General features: G+C 38.5%; 1 protein-coding gene across 1 annotated transcript in view; it reads right to left on the reverse strand.

Moving 5' to 3' along the window:
* LOC124595700 (zinc finger protein with KRAB and SCAN domains 7-like) overlaps positions 1-19,801 on the reverse strand; it is a 207,970-nt gene that overhangs the window by 40,780 nt on the left and 147,389 nt on the right. The window contains exon 11 of the mRNA XM_047134560.1: positions 10,779-11,054. Within this exon, the coding sequence (XP_046990516.1) occupies positions 10,779-11,054 (276 nt within the window). The remainder of the gene's footprint in view (positions 1-10,778; positions 11,055-19,801) is intronic.

Here is a 19,801-nt window from a genome sequence, read left to right on the forward strand (position 1 = left end):
GCCAAGTACCTCACTAAATTTTTTCAACATGTATTATGGCTTATATTTTAATTTTTCACATGTGTAATATCTTGAAAACTGAGTAGTAGGCCTACAACTTTTAATGGAGATTAAATTACCTTCTACGTATTTTGTGTAATTAAAATGGTTAATTTTTGCTACAGTTTGCACTTATTGCAATATCAATTCTTACATCAGTATATTTCTAAATGGACTAAATTGCATGTAGTAAATCTGAAGCCTAAAAAGATTGAGCATCCCTGTGTTACAGGGTTTACATTTACACCTACACATTAAGCTTTCTTCCCATTCCATTCACATATGGAGCCTGGAAAGAACGATTGTTTGAATGCCTCTGTGGGTATAGTAATTTTCTAATCTTATCCTCACAATTCCTACGTGAGTGATACATAGGAGGTTGTAGTATATTCTGAGAGTCATAATTTAAAGTCAGTTTTTGAAACTTTGTTAACAGACTTTCTCGGGATATTTTACATCTATCTTGAAGAGTCTTCCAGTTCATTCAGTAACTCAGTGACATTCTCCCACCGATCACACAAACCTATGATGATTCGTGCTGCCCTTCTCTGTATACATTCAATATTCTCTGTTGGTTTCAAGACAGTACAGAAAGTGCTTCCATGACACAGAGTACAGGGTGAACGCAGGACAAGGGTAGACCTAGCAACAATCTGTATTATAGTTGTAGATTGCTGTGGATGTAATGGGAAAGAACCAGATCTCCAAGTGCTTAACAGAAAGCTCTGAAGCTCAAATTGTTATAGGTACAGAAAGCTGGCTGAAGCCAGTGATAAATTCAAGCAAAATTTTTACAAAGGCCTAAAAGTGTTCAGAAAGGATAGACTAAATACAGTTGGTGGAGGCATGTTTGTTGCAGTTAGTTGTAGTTTCTTTCTTGATGTGAAACTGAAGTATGTAATTCCTATGAGTTAGTATGGGTAGAGCTTATACTTGAGAGCCAGAATAAATTTACAATTAAACTTCCTGGCAGATTAAAACTGTGTGATAGACTGAGACTCAAACTCGGGAGTTCGAGTCTTTGTCCGGCACACAATTTTAAGCTGCCAGGAAGTTTCATATCAGAGCACACTCCACTGCAGAGTGAAAACCTCATTCTGGAAATTTATAATTGGTTCCTTTTACTGATCCCCAGATTGAAATGATGCAGTTATTAAACAGCTCAAAGTGAACTTAATTCTCATTTCAAATAGGTACCCCACTCACACAATTATAGTTTGTAGTGACTTCAATCTACCCTCGATGTATCTAATTTCAAATAGGTACTCCACTCACATAATTATACTTTGTGGCCACTTCAATCTATCCTAGATATTTTGGCTTCACAAAGTCAAGAGGTAGGCATATCATCCGAAATCACACTCAATGCCTTCTCTGAAAATTATTTTGAACAATTACTTCAGAAGCTCATTCAAAGTGTAAATGGTTGCGAAAACATACTCGACATCTTAGCAAAAAATAATCCTGACTCTAGAAAGCATCATGATAGATAAAAGGATTAGTGACAACTAGGTTGTTGTAGTGAGACATCCAAATTCACCAAAAATAAATGCAAAATTTATTTGTTTAAAAAAGCAGGAAAAATTATCTCATTTCTTCCTAAGAGACAGTCTCCACTTCTTCCAAAGCAACTATGTAAGTATGATGATATTTAACTTCAAAGAGATAGTATCAATGACAACCATATATCAAATGACTTCATCTTACAAGAACTCAGAACCGCAATTCAGAAATGCAAAAATGGTAAAGCGCCTGGTCTAGACGACCTAATGATTGAGCAAATTAAACATTTTGGTCCCATCACGGAAAGATGGCTTCTGCAATTCTATAATGGTTGTCTGAAGCGGAAACAGATCCCTGCCATCTGGAGGAAAACTAAAGTTATTCCCTTACTAAAACCTGGAAAGGGTGCAGCTGATCCCAAGAACTACCGACCGATTTCGCTCCTTTGCCATTTGTATAAAATCTATGAAAGAATGTTGCTAAATAGACTCACTCCCATTGTTGAAAAACAACTCATACCTCAACAAGCAGGTTTCCGACCTGGAAAGAATTGTACAGCACAAGTCCTTAATCTGACTGAACATATTGAAGAGGGATATGAGAAAGGATACATTTCCGGGGCTGTCTTCGTGGATCTCACAGCAGCATATGACACCATTCAACATCGACAATTATTGCACAAAGTCTACTACATCACTAGAGACATTAATTTCACCAGAACTGTGCAGACACTTTTGGAAAACCGGCGATTCTATGTGGAGTTCCAAGGAAGAAAGAGTAGATGGAGAAGTCAAAGGAATGGCTTGCCTCAGGGTAGTGTCCTTTCCCCCATATTGTTCAACATATTTACAAATGACCAGCCTCAACCTTCTCTTACAAAGAGTTTCATCTATGCAGATGATCTTGCCTTAGTCACACAAGCCAGAGATTTTGACACAGTAGAAAACCAGCTTACTGTTGCTCTCAAGGACCTATCTGAGTACTACAGAGTCAATAACTTAAGACCGAACCCTGCTAAAACTCAAGTTTGTGCTTTCCACCTACGCAATCGAGAGGCCTATAGAAAACTTACAGTGTTTTGGGAAGATCAAGAGCTTGAACATTGTTTCTACCCCAAATATCTGGGTGTCACCTTAGATCGAACGTTGACCTACAGAAAACACTGCACTAACACCAAGCAGAAAGTTGCTGCTCGTAACAACATCCTGCGGAAGCTCACTGGCAGCGTTTGGGGTGCAGATCCCAAACTACTAAGAACATCAGCCTTGGCCTTGTGTTATTCCGCAGCTGAATACGCATGTCCTGTATGGTACAAGTCATCTCATGCAAAGCAGGTTGATGTGGCCCTGAACGAAACCTGCAGGACAGTAACGGGATGCCTCAAAGCTACACCTATTGATAAACTCCATAAACTAGCAGGTATTGCTCCTCCAGACATAAGGCGTGAAGTCGCAGCCAAACTTGAGAGACATAAAGCAGATCATAACACCGATCACCTGCTACATGGATACCAGCTACCAATTAGTAGACTCAAATCTAGGAGGAGCTTCATGAGAACTACTACACCCCTCACCGGTCGGACTGGAGCAGCCAGACTATCTCAGTGGACAGCAAAATCTGACAGTAACGATTGGATGACTCCTTCTGAGACCCTTCCTCCTGGTGGAAATCAAGTCTGGACAGTGTGGAAGTCTCTAAATCGGCTCAGGAGTGGCGTCGGACGAACTAAGGACAATCTGTTTAAATGGGGCTTCATGAAGGAATCTTCCACCTTGTGTGACTGCGGAGAAGAACAGACAACCAAACATTTAATTAACTGTCCTAGATGTCCTGTATCATGTTCCACACAAGAGCTTGTTGATGTTTCAGACAATGCTGCTGCCGTTGCACAATTTTGGGCTAATACCGTTTAGTTTGTTCTTTTATGATTTGACCTGATTTGTTATATTGTATATATTGTAAATATTGTTGTAATGTTTTTGACTCGAAATAAATAAATAAATGACAGCTGACAGATTTATACCAAATGAATCAGTAAGAGATGGAACTGATCCCCCACAATACACAAAACAGATCAGATCACTGTTACAAAAGCAATGGAAACAATGCCAAATTTAAAAGAATGAAAATCTCAAAGATCGGCAATGTTTTACAGAAGCTCAAAATTTAATCCAGAATTCAATGCGAGATACTTTTATTAGTCCACAATGAAACACTATCTTGAAACCTAGCAGAAAATTAGGGATTCTGTTTGTATCATAAGTACACCAACAGCAAGATGAAATTAATACCTTCACTGTGTGATAGCAACACTACTGATGACAGTGCACACTTAAGTGGATTTACTAAAGACAGTTTTCTGAATTCCTTTACCAAAGAAGATGAAGTGAAAACAAAATCATCGTGTGGCACTGTTGACCGGAGACCCCATCTGGGGAAGTTCTGCCACCGGGTGCATGTCTTATTTCAGGTGACACCCCACTGGGCGACTTCTGCATTGGTGGTGGTGATATGATGAGGACAACACAACATCCAGTCCATGGGTAGAGAATATCTCCAACCCGAATATCTCCAACCCGACTGGGAATTGAACTCAGGCCCACTGTACGGTTGGCAAACAAGTCACTTTTCAGCTAAGCAGGCAGACAGAAGATGAGGTAAATATTACCGAATATGAATCAAGAAGAGTTGCAACATGAGTAACTTAAAAGTAGATATCCCTGTATCCTCAGTAAAGTGAAGTACCTTAAATCACTTAATAAAGGAATATATAGCAATTAGGTTCCTTTGTGCGTATGCTGATACAACAGATTCATACTTAGGCAATTATATACAACTGCTTGTCCGATGAAAGACATGTACCTAAAGATTTGAAAGTTGCACAGGGCACCAATACTCAAGAAAGGAAACAGGAGTAATCTGCTGATTGGCAGAACCATGTTACTGATGTTGATATACTGTATAATTTTGGAGCATATACTAAGCTTGAACATTAAGAATTACTTCAAAAGAAACCAGCAACTGACACTTGGCACGGCTTCAGAAAATAAAGTTCTAATGAAACACAATTAGCTCTATACTATTACAAAAAGGGGAGAGAGAGAGAGAGAGAGAGAGAGAGAGAGAGAGAGAGAGAGAGAGAGAGAGAGATTGTCAGGGAATCTCAAACTGATTCCATATTTCTTGATTTCCAGAAGGTTTTTGCACCACATCTCACAAACAACTTCTAAGCAAATTACGTGCATATGGAGTATCATCTCCAGTGTGTGACTAGATTTGTGATTTCCTCTCAGAAAGGTCACAGTGTCAAAACCACTTGCAACATGATGTAGACAAGATATCTTTATGGTGTTAAAAGTAGAAACTGACCTCAATTAATGAAAAGTGTGATGTCATTACCATGAGTATGAAAAAGAATCCCTCAGATTTCGGAACTATGATAAATCACACAAATCTAATTCAGCTAAATACCTGGGGATTACAATTACAAACAACTTAAATTGGAATGATCACATAGATAATGCTGTGGAAAAAGTGAAGCAAAGACTGCAATTTATTCATAGAACACTTAAAAGATGTAACAGGTCTATTAAAGAGACTACCTGCACAGCACTTTGCCATCCTCTTCGGAGTATTGCTGAATGCTACGGGTCGTGTAACAAATAGGATTGATGGAGGACATCAAAAAGTTTCAAAGAAGGGTAGTGTGTTTCATATTATTACAAAACATGTGAGAGAGTGTCATGGATATGAAATGTGAGTTGGGCTGGCAATCATTAGCGCAAAGTGTTTTTCACTCCAGTGGGACCTGGTTCACGAAATTTCAATCACCAGCTTTTTCCTCAGAATGTGAAACCATTTTGTTAACGCCAACCTATACAGGGAGAAATGATTATCGTAAGCGAGATCAGAGATTGCAAGGAAAAATTTAAGCATTTATTTTTCCCATGCACTGTTCGTCAGTGGAATATTAGAAAAATAGTCTGAATATGGTTTGAAGAAGCCTCTGCCAGGCAGAGGAGTCATGTGGATGCAGATTTCTGGCAATGCTTGATGACTGAAAAACACGTCAGGTGAGGAATATCCCAGTGTGTATCAGATGCCACATATAAGTTTAGGTATACTTTTGTGGAACTTATTTAGAACATTACCACACCTCATGGAGAAGTGCAGTGTATTAAATCACGTGCTCCAAGCCCTGTACACTCTCAAGAATGGTGTTAAGCATCCATTATTTACACTCTGCATAGTACTCTTTACTGCTCACACTGAAAATTACTTCCGGGTCTGTTGATGACTTTTCCAGCATCACATGCTGCACTCTGACTGTCGAGTAGTTTTCAATGTAAACCAACAAATCAGTTAATACCAGGGCAGATGAAAGATAGACATTGAAGCAATTCAGTGGCAGGCCACAATATTTGTTACCAGTAAGTTCGAACAACAAGCAAGTACTATGGAGTTCCTTCAGGATCTCAAATGGGAATCCCTGAAGGGAAGATGACATTCTTTCTGAGGAACACAATGGAAAAAAATTAGGGAATCAGCATTTGAAGCTGACTGCAGAATGATTCTACTGGTGTCAACATACATTTTGTGTAAGGTCCATGAAGATAATGATATGAGAAATTAGGGCTCATATGGAGGCAAATAGACAATTGTTTTATCCCTCGATATATCTGCAAGTGGAACAGCAGAAAATTATTTGAGGTTGTACAGGGTACCCTCCATTAGTACGTAGATGATGATGATGATGATGATGTAGATTTGCAAATCCAAGGAGGTATCAAAGCAAATCCAAGAAGCCATCCAAGTATTTTCTTCACCAGGTATCAGTGCATCACCCAATTTAAAGATTTATTACCAGGTATCAGTGTATCACCCAATTAAAGGATTTATGGAAGTCTAGAGACACCAAATTTGCATGGTAAACTCTATCAATGTCTCCTAGGATATCATGCATGAACACAGCATGCAGAGTTTTGGCAAATCAGCATTTTCAGTAATAAAATGAAAGGATCTGGGGTAATTCGGCCACCTGGTGCAAATCTTTTTATTTGATGCCACTTTAGCAACTTGTGCATTGATGGTGATGGTGGTAATGATGATGATGATGATGATGATGACAACACAACACCCAGTCCCCAAATGTTATAACCTGCAACCCGGCCGAGAATTGAATCCGAGCCCCCTGCAGGGAAGTGAGCTGCACTATGGAGACAGACCTTATTTGCAGTGTCCATACTTGTTTCCATGGAGATGCTCAGTTTGTTCCAGATATGTAATTATGCTTGAACCCAAAACAAGTTTCAGTAACCTGCCACAGATGAATTTGAGTTTTGTGATGTCCTTTAAGTTATCTGAGGCATCACATCTACGACAACAAATCATTTAGTCCTGAGCTGAAGACCCATATTCGACTTGTCAATGTTGAAACACAGCACTTACGCACCAAAGACATGGAAAATTATTTTGAGAAAGGACTGCATGCAATGAAGAGACCATGCAAGATTCCAAAGTCAACTAGGCCTATAAGGAGAGTGCTCTATATCAACCAATAAGTGAAGTAGGTAACTAGGGAGTAGGTTACCCCTGATTTCTTGAAGACAGTAATACAGCAACTATTGTTCAAGAAGCCATAGCAACTATATACAATTATTTAACTACAAAACTAATTGAGACTCAATCTGATACAATTTCTAAGAATAAAAATTCATGTGATTTTCCGTTACAACATGAGCAAAAGACTTCTTATAAATATAATTGTGTTGATGTAAAGGGTTTGTGGAAAACAAGATAAAATGAGCCATACAACAGCTTTAAGTTTCTAATCACTATACTGCAGATGGAGCCACAAGATATTAAATATCTGTGAATGACACTACTTATAAAAATTCATGTGCCTTTTTATTTTGTAACATTAAAATAAGAAAAGCCTCTCTCTCCACGTATCTTTGATGAAGTGATGTGATTTACCAACAATAAATAACACAGCAAGTCACAATCAAATTAAATCAGAAAGGACAATCATGCTTCATATAGAAACTGCTGAGTGACAGACAGACGTTTACATTGAAAAGTTTTACTTATCCCATGGAACATGCAACCCCCCCCCCCCCCCCCCCCACAAACACAAAGAGAGAGAGGGGGGGGGAGGGAGGGGGGGGGGAGAGAGAGAGAGAGAGAGAGAGAGAGAGAGAGAGAGAGAGAGAGAGAGAGAGAGATTTCTGCAGGATAAGAATTTATGATTTTAAAGTAAGACTAAATGCAAATCAGAGTTTAGAATGTTTGCAGCAGGATTTTGACAACCCTTTGTGCCCCACAGCAACAAATTAGTTTTACGAGTTAAGACACAATGAAACACTTGTGAAAACACTTAAGTTCCCAAGATAAATGGCATTAGCTGCTACAGAACAAAACAGGCACTGGGTCCAGATGATAATCAGCGAGGATCCTTGTTGCACTTCTAAACAATTTGGGTGAGCTACTGGGGCTATATGGGTTTATAAGATGCATAAAAATCTTTGGGTTAAAAGTATTTGAATTGTTGGTACCACATCTTCTAGCACCTAAACAAAAATTACCTGTTGTACTCCGCTGCAAAAATTAGATTCTAGGTGATCAAAACGAATATTTAATATAATAACAGATGATGAAACATGACTTCCCAAACCAGTCATGAAACTCATAAGCAGTCATGCATTTGGGTATTTTTAGATGAGGTCCTTAAATAACAGTGAGGAAAAATATTGTTGCCGAGTGCAGGGAACAGAGTGGTGAGCACATTATTTGCAGCAAGTGGCCACGCTGAAGTGGCTGCTGTAGATTAAGGCAACACAGTAGCTTAACAGTGATATTTGGTGTTTCCCTGCCCAGACTCTTCAAATAATTCCAGTAAAAACATCAAAAAAATGGTTTGTTTGAGATCTTGCTCTATCAAAACACTGTGACAGCTCAACTGATGATGAAAATCAAATTTCTGCTTAAGGAATTTTGGGTAAATTCTTACATTCTTTAGTCATGATATTGTTCTTCGAGATGTCTTCCAAGTTTCCTAACGAACAGAAAATGTTTCCTTATAGAAGCAGCCATTTCTGCATACGATCGATATCCGAAGGACCACTCAGAAGTAATGAAGCCTTCTCTAAGTGCTTGTAGCAAATACATCAGTCCATAGAACATCAGGGAGAGTACTCTGAAACGATATCTTCAAATGATATTTGCACCATATCAGTGCTGGTCTTACATTATATATATATATATATATATATATATATATATATATATATATGATGCTTATTGTATGTATATTTGCACCATATCACACACACACACACACACACACACACACACACACACACATTCATTGTAAAATTCAATAAAAGAGAAACACATTCTACTTTAATATCTTCTGTCAAAGGTTACTTGAGTTTCATATGAAGAAATGGTAGCTACACAAGGAGAGCATCTTTACCTGTTAAATGCTTCATTTACAGAGTATGAGAAGCAATTTAAATGGTTCAAATGGCTCTGAGCACTATGGGACTTAACAGCTGAGGTCATCAGTCCCCTAGAACTTAAAACTACTTAAACCTAACTAACCTAAGGACACCACACACATCCATGCCCGAGGCAGGATTCGAACCTGCGACCGTAGCGGTTGCGCGGTTCCAGACTGGAGCGCCTAGAAGCAATTGAATGAACTCAAAAATGTATGTAGGAGTGAGAGACCAAAATGATATACACAAGGAAGGAAGTGAAGTGAAAGAGAGTGTGATTCCACAAGTGTAATTCTTGTATTATTTCAGAGAAGGAAGATCAGTGTTTCATATACTGTTGACATCGAGGTCATTAGAGACTGAGCACAAACTCTGACTTTTGCAAGGATGGGTGGAAGGAAATTGGCCATACCCTTGGAAGTTGGCCATACCCATTCAAAGGAAGCATCCCAGCTTTTTGCCTGGAAGCTAAATCTGGATGGCTGGATGTGGATTTGGAATACCATCCTCTGGTATGCAAATGAGTGTGCTAACCACTGTGCTATCTCGCTCAGTATATTATTTCATAAGACATTGGGTGAAAATTGTGGAGAGGTCATACTCTACTCATATCTTCAGCAGTTGTTGAGGGCACTGACTAACTGATTTATGTAACTCAAAGGATCAACTAATTAATCTTTGTGCAAATAAGTCACCAAAAAGCTAACTTTAAATATTACTTTGGATACACACCCTGTTCAGACCCTGACGATCATGAAGACCAAAGCAATTTCTGTAAAACAGTACTGCAAGAGTTCAATAAAGTTTCCATCTACGTCAAAACCCTGTAGTTAGAAGTGCCGAAGCTCTACTTAGTTTATCATGCACGAAAAATGAGTGTATATTATTTTCATGCAAATATTTTTCTGTGCAAAGAAAATCAATAATTACAATTCTCTATGCAAAATTTTGCTTAAAACACACAACAAAGCATATTTTTGTGAATGCCAAAGAAATCTGATACTAGAGGAAGGCGCACTGCTGATATTTTGAAAAATGGAGATTAAGCGACAAATGCACTTTGTCGTTTTAAATATTTGATTGGCAAGCCCAAGATTATTTTAAGAAAAATACTAACAGCTGCTTTTGACAATTTCATCAATGTAGATGATGTGCACTGTGCTGGCTCCATCAGGAAACTGAAATGATAAACCTTTTTACAACTGTATTGTTTCTCAAAGAAAAAGAAGAGAGAGAGAGAGAGAGAGAGAGAGAGAGAGAGAGAGAGAGAGAGAGAGAGAGACGAACCCAACAATTAATATCCGACATGCACAAACATAGCTGCTACTGCAGAACAAATAATTTACCAGTCTACTCAATACACTGACATTCTGGCAATCCAAAACTTGGCTCTAACTAAAGCCCTCGATGAATTTCAGCCTCAAAATATGTTTTATCACGAGGACACTGGGGTTCGGTGTCACTAATTATATACATAAAAATATTTTTTCGCTGGGAATTCTTTCACTGCAATCAATTGCGCATGCTGTTACAACTACACTCACTCTCCAATCGTACAATATGAAGGATGAACAATATGATATAGGAAGCTTCATAAGCAAACCAAAAGCTGTCCTTCGCAGCAGGCTTTCAGAACAGATGACGAGGAAAGTATCAGGCTTTCCACTCGGCCCTTATAAAAAGTAATACGACAGAAAATGGGTGAATTAGGCGTGTCTGATAGGATGAAGTGGGCACCTGACACGTGAAGGGCTTCCGCTCAGTATGGTAGCGTCGATGCACAATCAGCTGATAACGGTACGGGAAGATTTTGCCGCAGACCTCGCAGGGATGTGTGCCAGGAGTATTAAGGATGGCAGAAGCCTGGGCAGCCACAGCACTCACACTCCCCTCTCCACAAGACTTTCCAGCGGACAGCATTGCACCCTGTGCACTGTTTGCAACCATCTCACTTTGTAGTTTGCCAAATACTTCATGGTACGCTAACAACTGGTTGAATTCCTCTACATTCACCTGCAAGAAAGGCAACTTTGGTAAATGACTGTGTAAACCAATAACACAAATTCAAAAATTACACATCTGATTTAAATTAACTACCAGTTACAGACGTACAAAGACAAAAAAAGTGATTGTAAACACTATTCAAATTTATAACAAACTAATGACACAGTACAACATGGCAAGCAAAGTGAGCTGATTGACTAGTTCATTCGTAATTTTCAGTTTCTTTTGTTTTTGTTAATTTGAGTAAATTGTTTTCAAATATAAAATTATACAGAAACAAAACTTTTGCTGACATATTACACAAAAGTGTATGGTATATCTATATTTTGCTGTATTTGCATGAAATAAAAACTGAAAATCATCAGAGAAATATAAATTATGTTAATGCCTCTTTCTACATTTGAGAGTTCTCTGCAGATTTTTACATTTACCCAAAAGTCTTTATCCAAGATAACTTCCTGGTCAGATCACATTCTGACACATATAAATGTACAAATATGTACAGTACTATCACCCACATTAAGAGCTTCTACTAATACAGGATGCTGTAGAAACAATCTACCATTTTATTCTAGGCCCTACAGGAATACTACATACAGTGTGTAAAGGACAAGAGTGGTAAATGATAAGTAACGTAACACCATTTTATGACAAAATAGCCCTAGTCATGTTGTTCTTTCATCATGTCTGTAAGATAACCACCAACCCTTGTGAGGCACTGACAGAGTCAATGAACAAGTCTGTACATTATTTTCACTGACATTTCAAATTGAACTGTGGAATTTCTGTGGATTCCTCTTACTCTAGTATTGCAGAATTTGCTTGATGACACTGTGTCAGTTCAAAGTGTGCCCATCCAAGAATCAAATTAGGAAGAATGTCCTTATCCTCATCTAACAGGGCAATTTTGTCATGAAACCCTAAGAAGTTTCACTATTAGGTAAAATCAATAAGCAGTTCCAAATCATCTATTCAGTCACTTGTTGATCATAAAGCCACCAAAAGGGAAAATGACAGAGAGAAGGCCAAAATACTGAATTTGGTATTTTTAACTGGTTTCACCACAGTAGATCATAATACGATCCATTCTTTTAATCATCGTTTGAAATCTGAAATGGCAGATATTTAGATAGCTAATCACAGAATCGAAAAACAACTGGAATCGCTTTGTAGTAGAAAGGCATAAGGACCAGATGAGATTCCTGTAAGATTCTACACAGATTATGCGAAGGTACTCGCTATCCTTCTGCAGTAGTTTATCATAGGCGACTGAAGCAACAAAGGGTATCTAACCGATTGGAAAATACAACGGCGGTTTCCATTTTCAAGTAGGGTTGTAGGACAGATGCACATAATAATGGAGCTGTATCGTTTACCTCATTCTGTTGTAGAATTATGGAACATGTTTCATGCTCATATATTACGATTTTATTTCTCTGTAAAAATCAATGTGGTTTCTGCACACAGAGATCTTTCAAAACAGGTTATTCTGTTCCTCCACAACATCCACAGCTCTGTAGGCATCAGTGCTCAGGTTGATGCCATGTTCCTCAACTTCAGGACAGCATTTGAAAAATGCCCCACACTGTTTATTAGTGAAAAAGTGAGCTTACCAAGTATCAGAACAGATTTGTGACTGGATTCAAGATTTCCTTCCTGAAGGAACTCAACATGTCGCTCGTAACGAACAAAATCGACAGATGTACTCAAAGACTACCCCCAGGAAGTGTGATGATGTTATTGTTTACAATGTATATGAATGATCTAGTAGAATGTGTTCAAGCTCTTTAAGGCTGTTTGCAGATGATGCCATTGTCAATAGCAAAAGCAAAAGACAGTAACAATTTGCAGAAGGACCTAGAGCGCATTCATTAATGGTGTAGATATTGGTAGTTAACCCTGAATGTAAATAAATGTAACACACCGCGCTTACGTAGGAAAAGAGATTCACTACTGTACAACTACACTATCTGGGTTGGCCTTAAAGTGGAATGACCACATAAAAGAAATAACAGGAAATGCAGATGCCAGAGAGAGATTCATACAAAGAATTTTGAGGACATGTACTTCATTCACTAAAGAAGTGGCTTACAAAGTGCTTATTCAACTGATTCTTGATATTGTCCATCAATAGGGGACCCATAGCAGGTAGGGCCGAGAGAAGAGGTAGAGAAGATCCAAAGAAGAGGGGCGTGTTTCATCACAGGATCATTTGGTTTGCATTCGAGAGTTACAAAGGTGTTCAAAAACCTCCTCCAATGGCACATGCTACAAGTGAGGCATTGCACGTCACACAGAGGTTTACTACCGAAATTTTGAGAAAGTACTTTCCAGGAAGTCAGACAACATATTACTTCCTCTCACATACACCTCACAAAATGACCATAATGAGACAATTTGACAAATTAGAGGCTTACCAACAATCATTTTTCCCACATGCCATTTGCAATTGGAAAAGGGAAGGGAGGATTTTAGTGGTACCAGAAGCACCCTCTGACACACACTGTCATCTGGCTTGCAGAGTATAGGTGTGGATGTAGATAAAGTATGTACTGAATTGCTTCTAGGAGGCATAGTTGTGCTCAAATAACTCATGGGTCACCCGATTTTCTCGAATCTGCATTGCGCACAGCTTTCCCACTGATTTCTTATTTGTGGCACTTGCAGCACCACAAAACCGATCGACCCATCTCCGAATTGTGTGCTGTTCTTGTACACTCTCCTGTTTGCCAATGCTGAATTGTTGCTGCTGCGTAGCTACCAGAGTTACAACTTTTAACATGCGTTTGAATCACAAAAGCATGATGCTTCAAGTTCCAGCAACCCACTGTAACTGAAATGGCATCCTTCCTGCTACACTCTAACCTGCTCAGTTTTATCCTCACTGCTGGTCTGACCCTGCTCAATTTAATCCCCACTGTGGGACTGTGCAAGCTACCAACCATGGAAAGTAGTACACTGTTTCTGCCAAACCCTGTACAATAAATATTTTCCTAATTTTATTTTCATCTGTTATTGTGTTAAGATTAAAAGACCACCAGATAGTAAAACATTTACATTGAAATACTTGTACAGTGCCTACTATTAGTAACAGGTATCATGTACCAACTGTCCTTATGTTGGTTGTATGAACAGTACAGCAACATAAGACACAAAAGAGACACACACATATAATTTGAGACAGGAACAAATGTAACAAGCAATACAATTCCATTAAAAGAAACAATATACATTGAGTCATAACTTCAACCTCAAATTTTCAATCAAATTTCAGTTCTTTGTTCTCAAATGTCACCAATCAACTGCCTTCATCTCACATAAACACTGGAATATAAATTTCATTTTTTGTACCTACAGTTACTGCCATTTCCTTCGCGGCTACCTTTTTCTTGCCTAATGCAGGTTTTTGAATGGCTTTCAGTCCTGTTCTTTACCTATATTTTCAGTTACTATCACTGATATGTCCTCCCTACTGGTGTCAGTATGAATTCTTAATTTTGAAAATTCAGAATTAAATTTATTCCTCTGCTTGTCATACCTATTGCAGTATCTCCTGTTTCACATTTCATGGTCAGTCTCATTTGTCTTCCGTAATTTAATCCAGCATATTTCTGTTTCACATTTTTTATGAAACAATATTAATAATATGTTCATACTAGGCTAGTTTGTGTGTGTGTGTGTGTGTGTGTGTGTGTGTGTGTGTGTGTGTGTGTGTGTGTGCCCATATTCTATCAATTACCTAATGTCTCCACTACATGGTCACGTGTTGCTTGTATTCATCCCACTGAGAGAGGAGGTGTGACGCTGTAATGCCATTGAAAAGAAATCAAAATCTGTAGCTACAAAGAGAGCCCTAAATTGACGTTCAACTTTGTAAATTATGTTGTGTAAGTTTCACCCTGAGTAGTAGTAGTAGTAGTAGTAGTAGTAGCTTTATTCATCCTTAGTGAAGTGTAGTCAAGCATCTGGTTTTTCTCTGCGATGTAATCCAATGGGAGTGGAGAGAACTAAAAACTGAGCCAAAGAATGGGCTAAATACCTGCTTGTTTAGTTACAAATGAAGATACCACTACTACAAAACTTTCAAGAGTGGGGCAGTAACTGCAGTTTAGTATTCTGGAATACAACTTTCATTGGGTATGAAAAACAACAGCCAAAACCCTGCTTTCGTGATATGGTCTCTACATCAATGACAAACATGATACAGAGCAGTGAAAACTCAAGCAAAACATTCATAAACCCCTCACTTCCAAATGCTCTTTACAACCACATCTGCATCTATCTAAAGTGAAAAAAGGAAAAAAAAATCATTTCTGGAGAACAGCTGTTTAGTGTGTTCCTGAAGTGCACTGATAAGGATGAATTAAAGAATCATTGTAAACTCCCAACGTCCACCCGAAACACCAACTCCTGATGTTTTACCAGCATATTAAAGTTTCTTTGCATTCTTTGGAATGCATATGACCGTCACTATTTTATTGGGCCTGGGTTTTGTCTGAAGAGTCCAGCCCTTTCAACGCAAGTCATGTACTAACAAGTCGAATGCACACAAAGGTGAAACAGCCACGTATATATGAAAATGATGCTACACCTAAATTATGATAATTCTTGATTAAATGTAATACAATGATCAATGAAGTTGCTTTGAAACTCTAGTTTGACCAATTTTTAGTACTATTCATATCAGTCTGAAATCCTTAACAAGCAGGATTAATGAAAGAGAGAGAGAGAGAGAGAGAGAGAGAGAGAGAGAGAGAGAGATATGTGTGATTAATTTTTAAGTCAATATGATAAAACAATAATAATCTGATCAAACAGTCCAAATGTCATAGGTGTATAGACAGTTCATAGTGTCCAATGGACCAAGTATTTCAGTGATCAGACATAGTCAGGTGTGCACATAAACTGACCTGGTAGCACATGGCCAACTTATATTTCTCTCACCCCTCCCCCACCCCTGTGAGCACTTCTCTATGTAGTCCACACCAGAGGACACGCGTCAGCGGACAATGTGCAAATACAAAGTAATAAATAAAAATGTAAACACAAAACTGCGTTAAATTGCTCTAGTTCTAGTTTTATCATTGCAGTTTTTTGCATGATATCTTCCACAGTGTTTACTGCACAGTACACACATGCAGTCCTTATCTGGCTAGTGGAATCTCTTGTTTCGGCAGAACTTGTGGTGAAAACCATGTGTTGCTTATCATGTTATTACATGTTGGAGTTCACTGTTTGCCAGTTTCCATTCTTCCATCATCATGTCATTGGCTGATTACAAGTCGTTCCAGACAGGACTAATTGAAGTATGCTTTTGAAGGTCTTGGTGTTTGGCACAGCATATGCATTCTGATATCTTCTCTGAAGAAGGTTACTTTCATTAAGACATCAGCCAGTCTTGAAAGTGCTATCTTCCCAATGCCCAAGATTCGTTTTATATAGCGGGATTTGACTTTATCTAATGTTATGAGGCCACTGAATTTTAGTTTGCCCCAGATTATGTGAATATTGTAAGTTGCTATTGGTGCAAATAGTGTCAGTGTTATTTTTATTGAGAGTTTTTGAGGCTGTTAGATGTTGTAAATAGCTTTTATTTCTGCTGCCGCTCTTTTTTCCGCATGGGTGTTGAATGATGTTGGCATTGTATGCAGAGTAACTCCATATTTGTATTTTTGTGCCACTTCCAGTGATTTCTTTTAAAGGGCCCACTGGTCTTTTGGTGGGAGGTTACCACCTCTTATGAAAATCATCTGTTTTATTTTGCTGCTGTTTACATGTAGGTCATTTTCCAGAGCCCGTGACATGAGTCCGTTTAGCAACTTTCGTAGCTCTTATTTGTCTTCCTGAACCTATTACCGCATCATCAGCATAAAGTAAGTGTTGCTGAGCTGTCCAAAATAATCTTTGTGATGTCTGCTGTCAAGACGTTGTACAGTGTCATACTGATTGGGACTCCTTGTTGTATTCCATTTTTTTGGGTTATATTCTTGGACATGGTGATATCATTGGATATTTGGATGTGGTTATACCTTAAGAAGTCTGAAAGTAGTCCTGTTATTTGGAGCATGTTACTAATCAACAGGCTGAATTTTCAGATGATGTTTTTCTCTTAATACTGTCGAAGGTATTGCTATAGTCTATAAAAAACGACAGGCAGGCAAAAGGCAGTATTTACACAAACCTTCTTCAGTACATATGTGCATCTTTTATCCAGATAGCACACTGGTACATGGTAAAAACAAAGTGGTCGCCTCTTTGTTCATGACTTTGTGCGTCCCCACAGGTTGTCCTGTCAAAGAGGGTGCAGAAGGTGTGTAATATTCTATTTAAAGTAAATCCCCTAGCCCCAAGAACACATTTCCGAAATGGGACAGTGTCACCAACTGGGACTGCAACTATAATGTAAGCAAGACTTGGGAACCAGCACTGGGTCTAATTGAAAAGACACTGAGCAAACACAATGTTCTGGTGGCCTGGACAGACAGAGTTCCTACATCCACGCCACGGCACCCGTGGTACTCTGTCGGCCACAGATACCGATGCCATCGCATGTTCTGTTGCTGACACACGCTCTCAGGCATGGACAGTGCAGGAGGAGGAGCTATATCTCAGCTACGCACCCTCAGGAGGTCAGTTCATCAGCATACCAGACGATGGCGACATATCTGATCGCTGAAATACTGTGCCTGTTAGACACTGTGAACTGACAGTATACCCATAGATTATTCAGTCAACAAATACACTGGGAGAGACTCAAGTATCACAATAAGAATCTGTAAAACGATATACTACAGGAAATACTGTTTCAATGTAAGGGCTAACTCTTAAAAATTTGTATAGCTAATGTCAGGTGATGGACCAATGTACCAACATCTTTCTTCTTGCATAAAATATGTGAACGTAACATGGGGGAAAATTATACTGCTATATTTACTACATAAAATTACATATGCAGGGAAGGAACAAAAATCATCAATGCTCATAAGGAACTATGAACAAGAAATCAAGAAGCAAAACTGGATATCTCAGGTAATTCTGAAGAGTCTAACACACACACACACACACACACACACACACACACACACACACACACACACACACACATTCCGAATTACTTTATTAAAGTAAATCATTAGCCGTAAAAACAAAAATAGGAACTGGAAGAGAGATCTAAGCGAAGGTAAATGAGTATTACACTACATACATAACAAAATGTTTTAAGAGAAATTGTTAGTAGAAAATGAACATGGGGAGATAGTGAAGAAAATACTTACAGGCCTGAGTTTATGCGAATGGTTAACAATTATAGACAAAATTCTCTGGAGCTGAATTTTAATTCAATTCTGTCGCAAAAACTTGCAATCAAATCATATTAACTGCACAGCAAGAGTAGCTGCATCTACATACACACCCTGCCAGTCACCATACAGTGCATGCCAGAGGGTACATTGTACCACTACTACTCATTCCCTTTCCTCTTCCATTCGCAAATGAAGCGAGGCAAAAATGACTGTCTATATGCCTCTATAGAAGCACTAATTCTCTTACATTGTCTTTGCAGTCTTTACGTGAGGTGTACAGTGGGGCAGTACAATCGTTCTGCAGTAAGCTGCAAATGCCAGTTCTCTATATTTCCTCAACAGTGTTCTGTGAAAAAAGGTCATCTTCCTTCCAACAATTCCCACTTGACTTCATGGAGCATTTCCTTAATATTCATGTGCTGATTGAAACTATCGGTAAGAAATCTAGCAGCACACTTCAGAATTTGATGTCTCCCATTAATATGATATGCTGACGATACCAAACACTTGGAGCAATACTCAAGAATAGGTTTACCAGTATCTTACACGCACTCTGCTTTATAGAGTAGCAGCATTTACACAGAATTATCTAGATATAAAAAAGTCAACCATACGTATTTCCTAATAGTAAACTTACTTGCTCATCCATTTCATATCACTTTGCAACATTATGCTTACATATTTTATCGATGTGACTGTCAGGCAGCACGACTACCGTATTTACTCGAATCTAAGCCGCACTTTTTTTCCAGTTTTTGTAATCCAAAAAACCGCCTGCAGCTTAGAATTGAGTGCAAAGCAAGCAGAAGTTCTGAAAAATGTTGGTGGGTGTTGCCACGACTAACTTCTGCCGTCGAATATATGTAGTGCTACACAGGCACGGTTTGTAGACACAAAGATAAATACTGGCACCAAAACCTCTGCGTCAGTAAATGAATTAAAAAAAAAAAAGGTGGAAGACGAGCTTTCAATTTCCGTATTGTTCATCTTCGAATGTAGCAGCACTGCATTTTGGTACATTATCCAACGAAGCAAATACAAATTCCGTATTGTTCATCTTCGAATGTAGCAGCATTTCATTTCAATGTACTACGAAAATCCGACTGGCAAGACTGTTTGGGATGTTTGTCAATACGGCCAACTTTACGTTCTGAATTTTTTCCTACCTGTGAGAAGAGATGGGCTAATAGGAACTTTTATGAATTGTGAATCACATGCAGTATTCACTTCACCATAAGAATAATACGAATATAAACATTTTGTCATATATTGTTTCGTGTTTGCTGCTATCTCATTTAAATCCTGTCTGCCTAATAAACTACGAAACTAGAGTGAGACAACAGCAAACGCAGAAGAATATACATATCATGTGATGTTTATATTCGTATTATTCTTATGCCTAGTAGTGATACAGTCAGAAATGAAGCACGGCAATTTACTAGATTTTTAAATCTA

This window comes from Schistocerca americana, chromosome 2 (genome assembly GCF_021461395.2).
Source record: "Schistocerca americana isolate TAMUIC-IGC-003095 chromosome 2, iqSchAmer2.1, whole genome shotgun sequence".
NCBI lineage: Eukaryota > Metazoa > Arthropoda > Insecta > Orthoptera > Acrididae > Schistocerca > Schistocerca americana.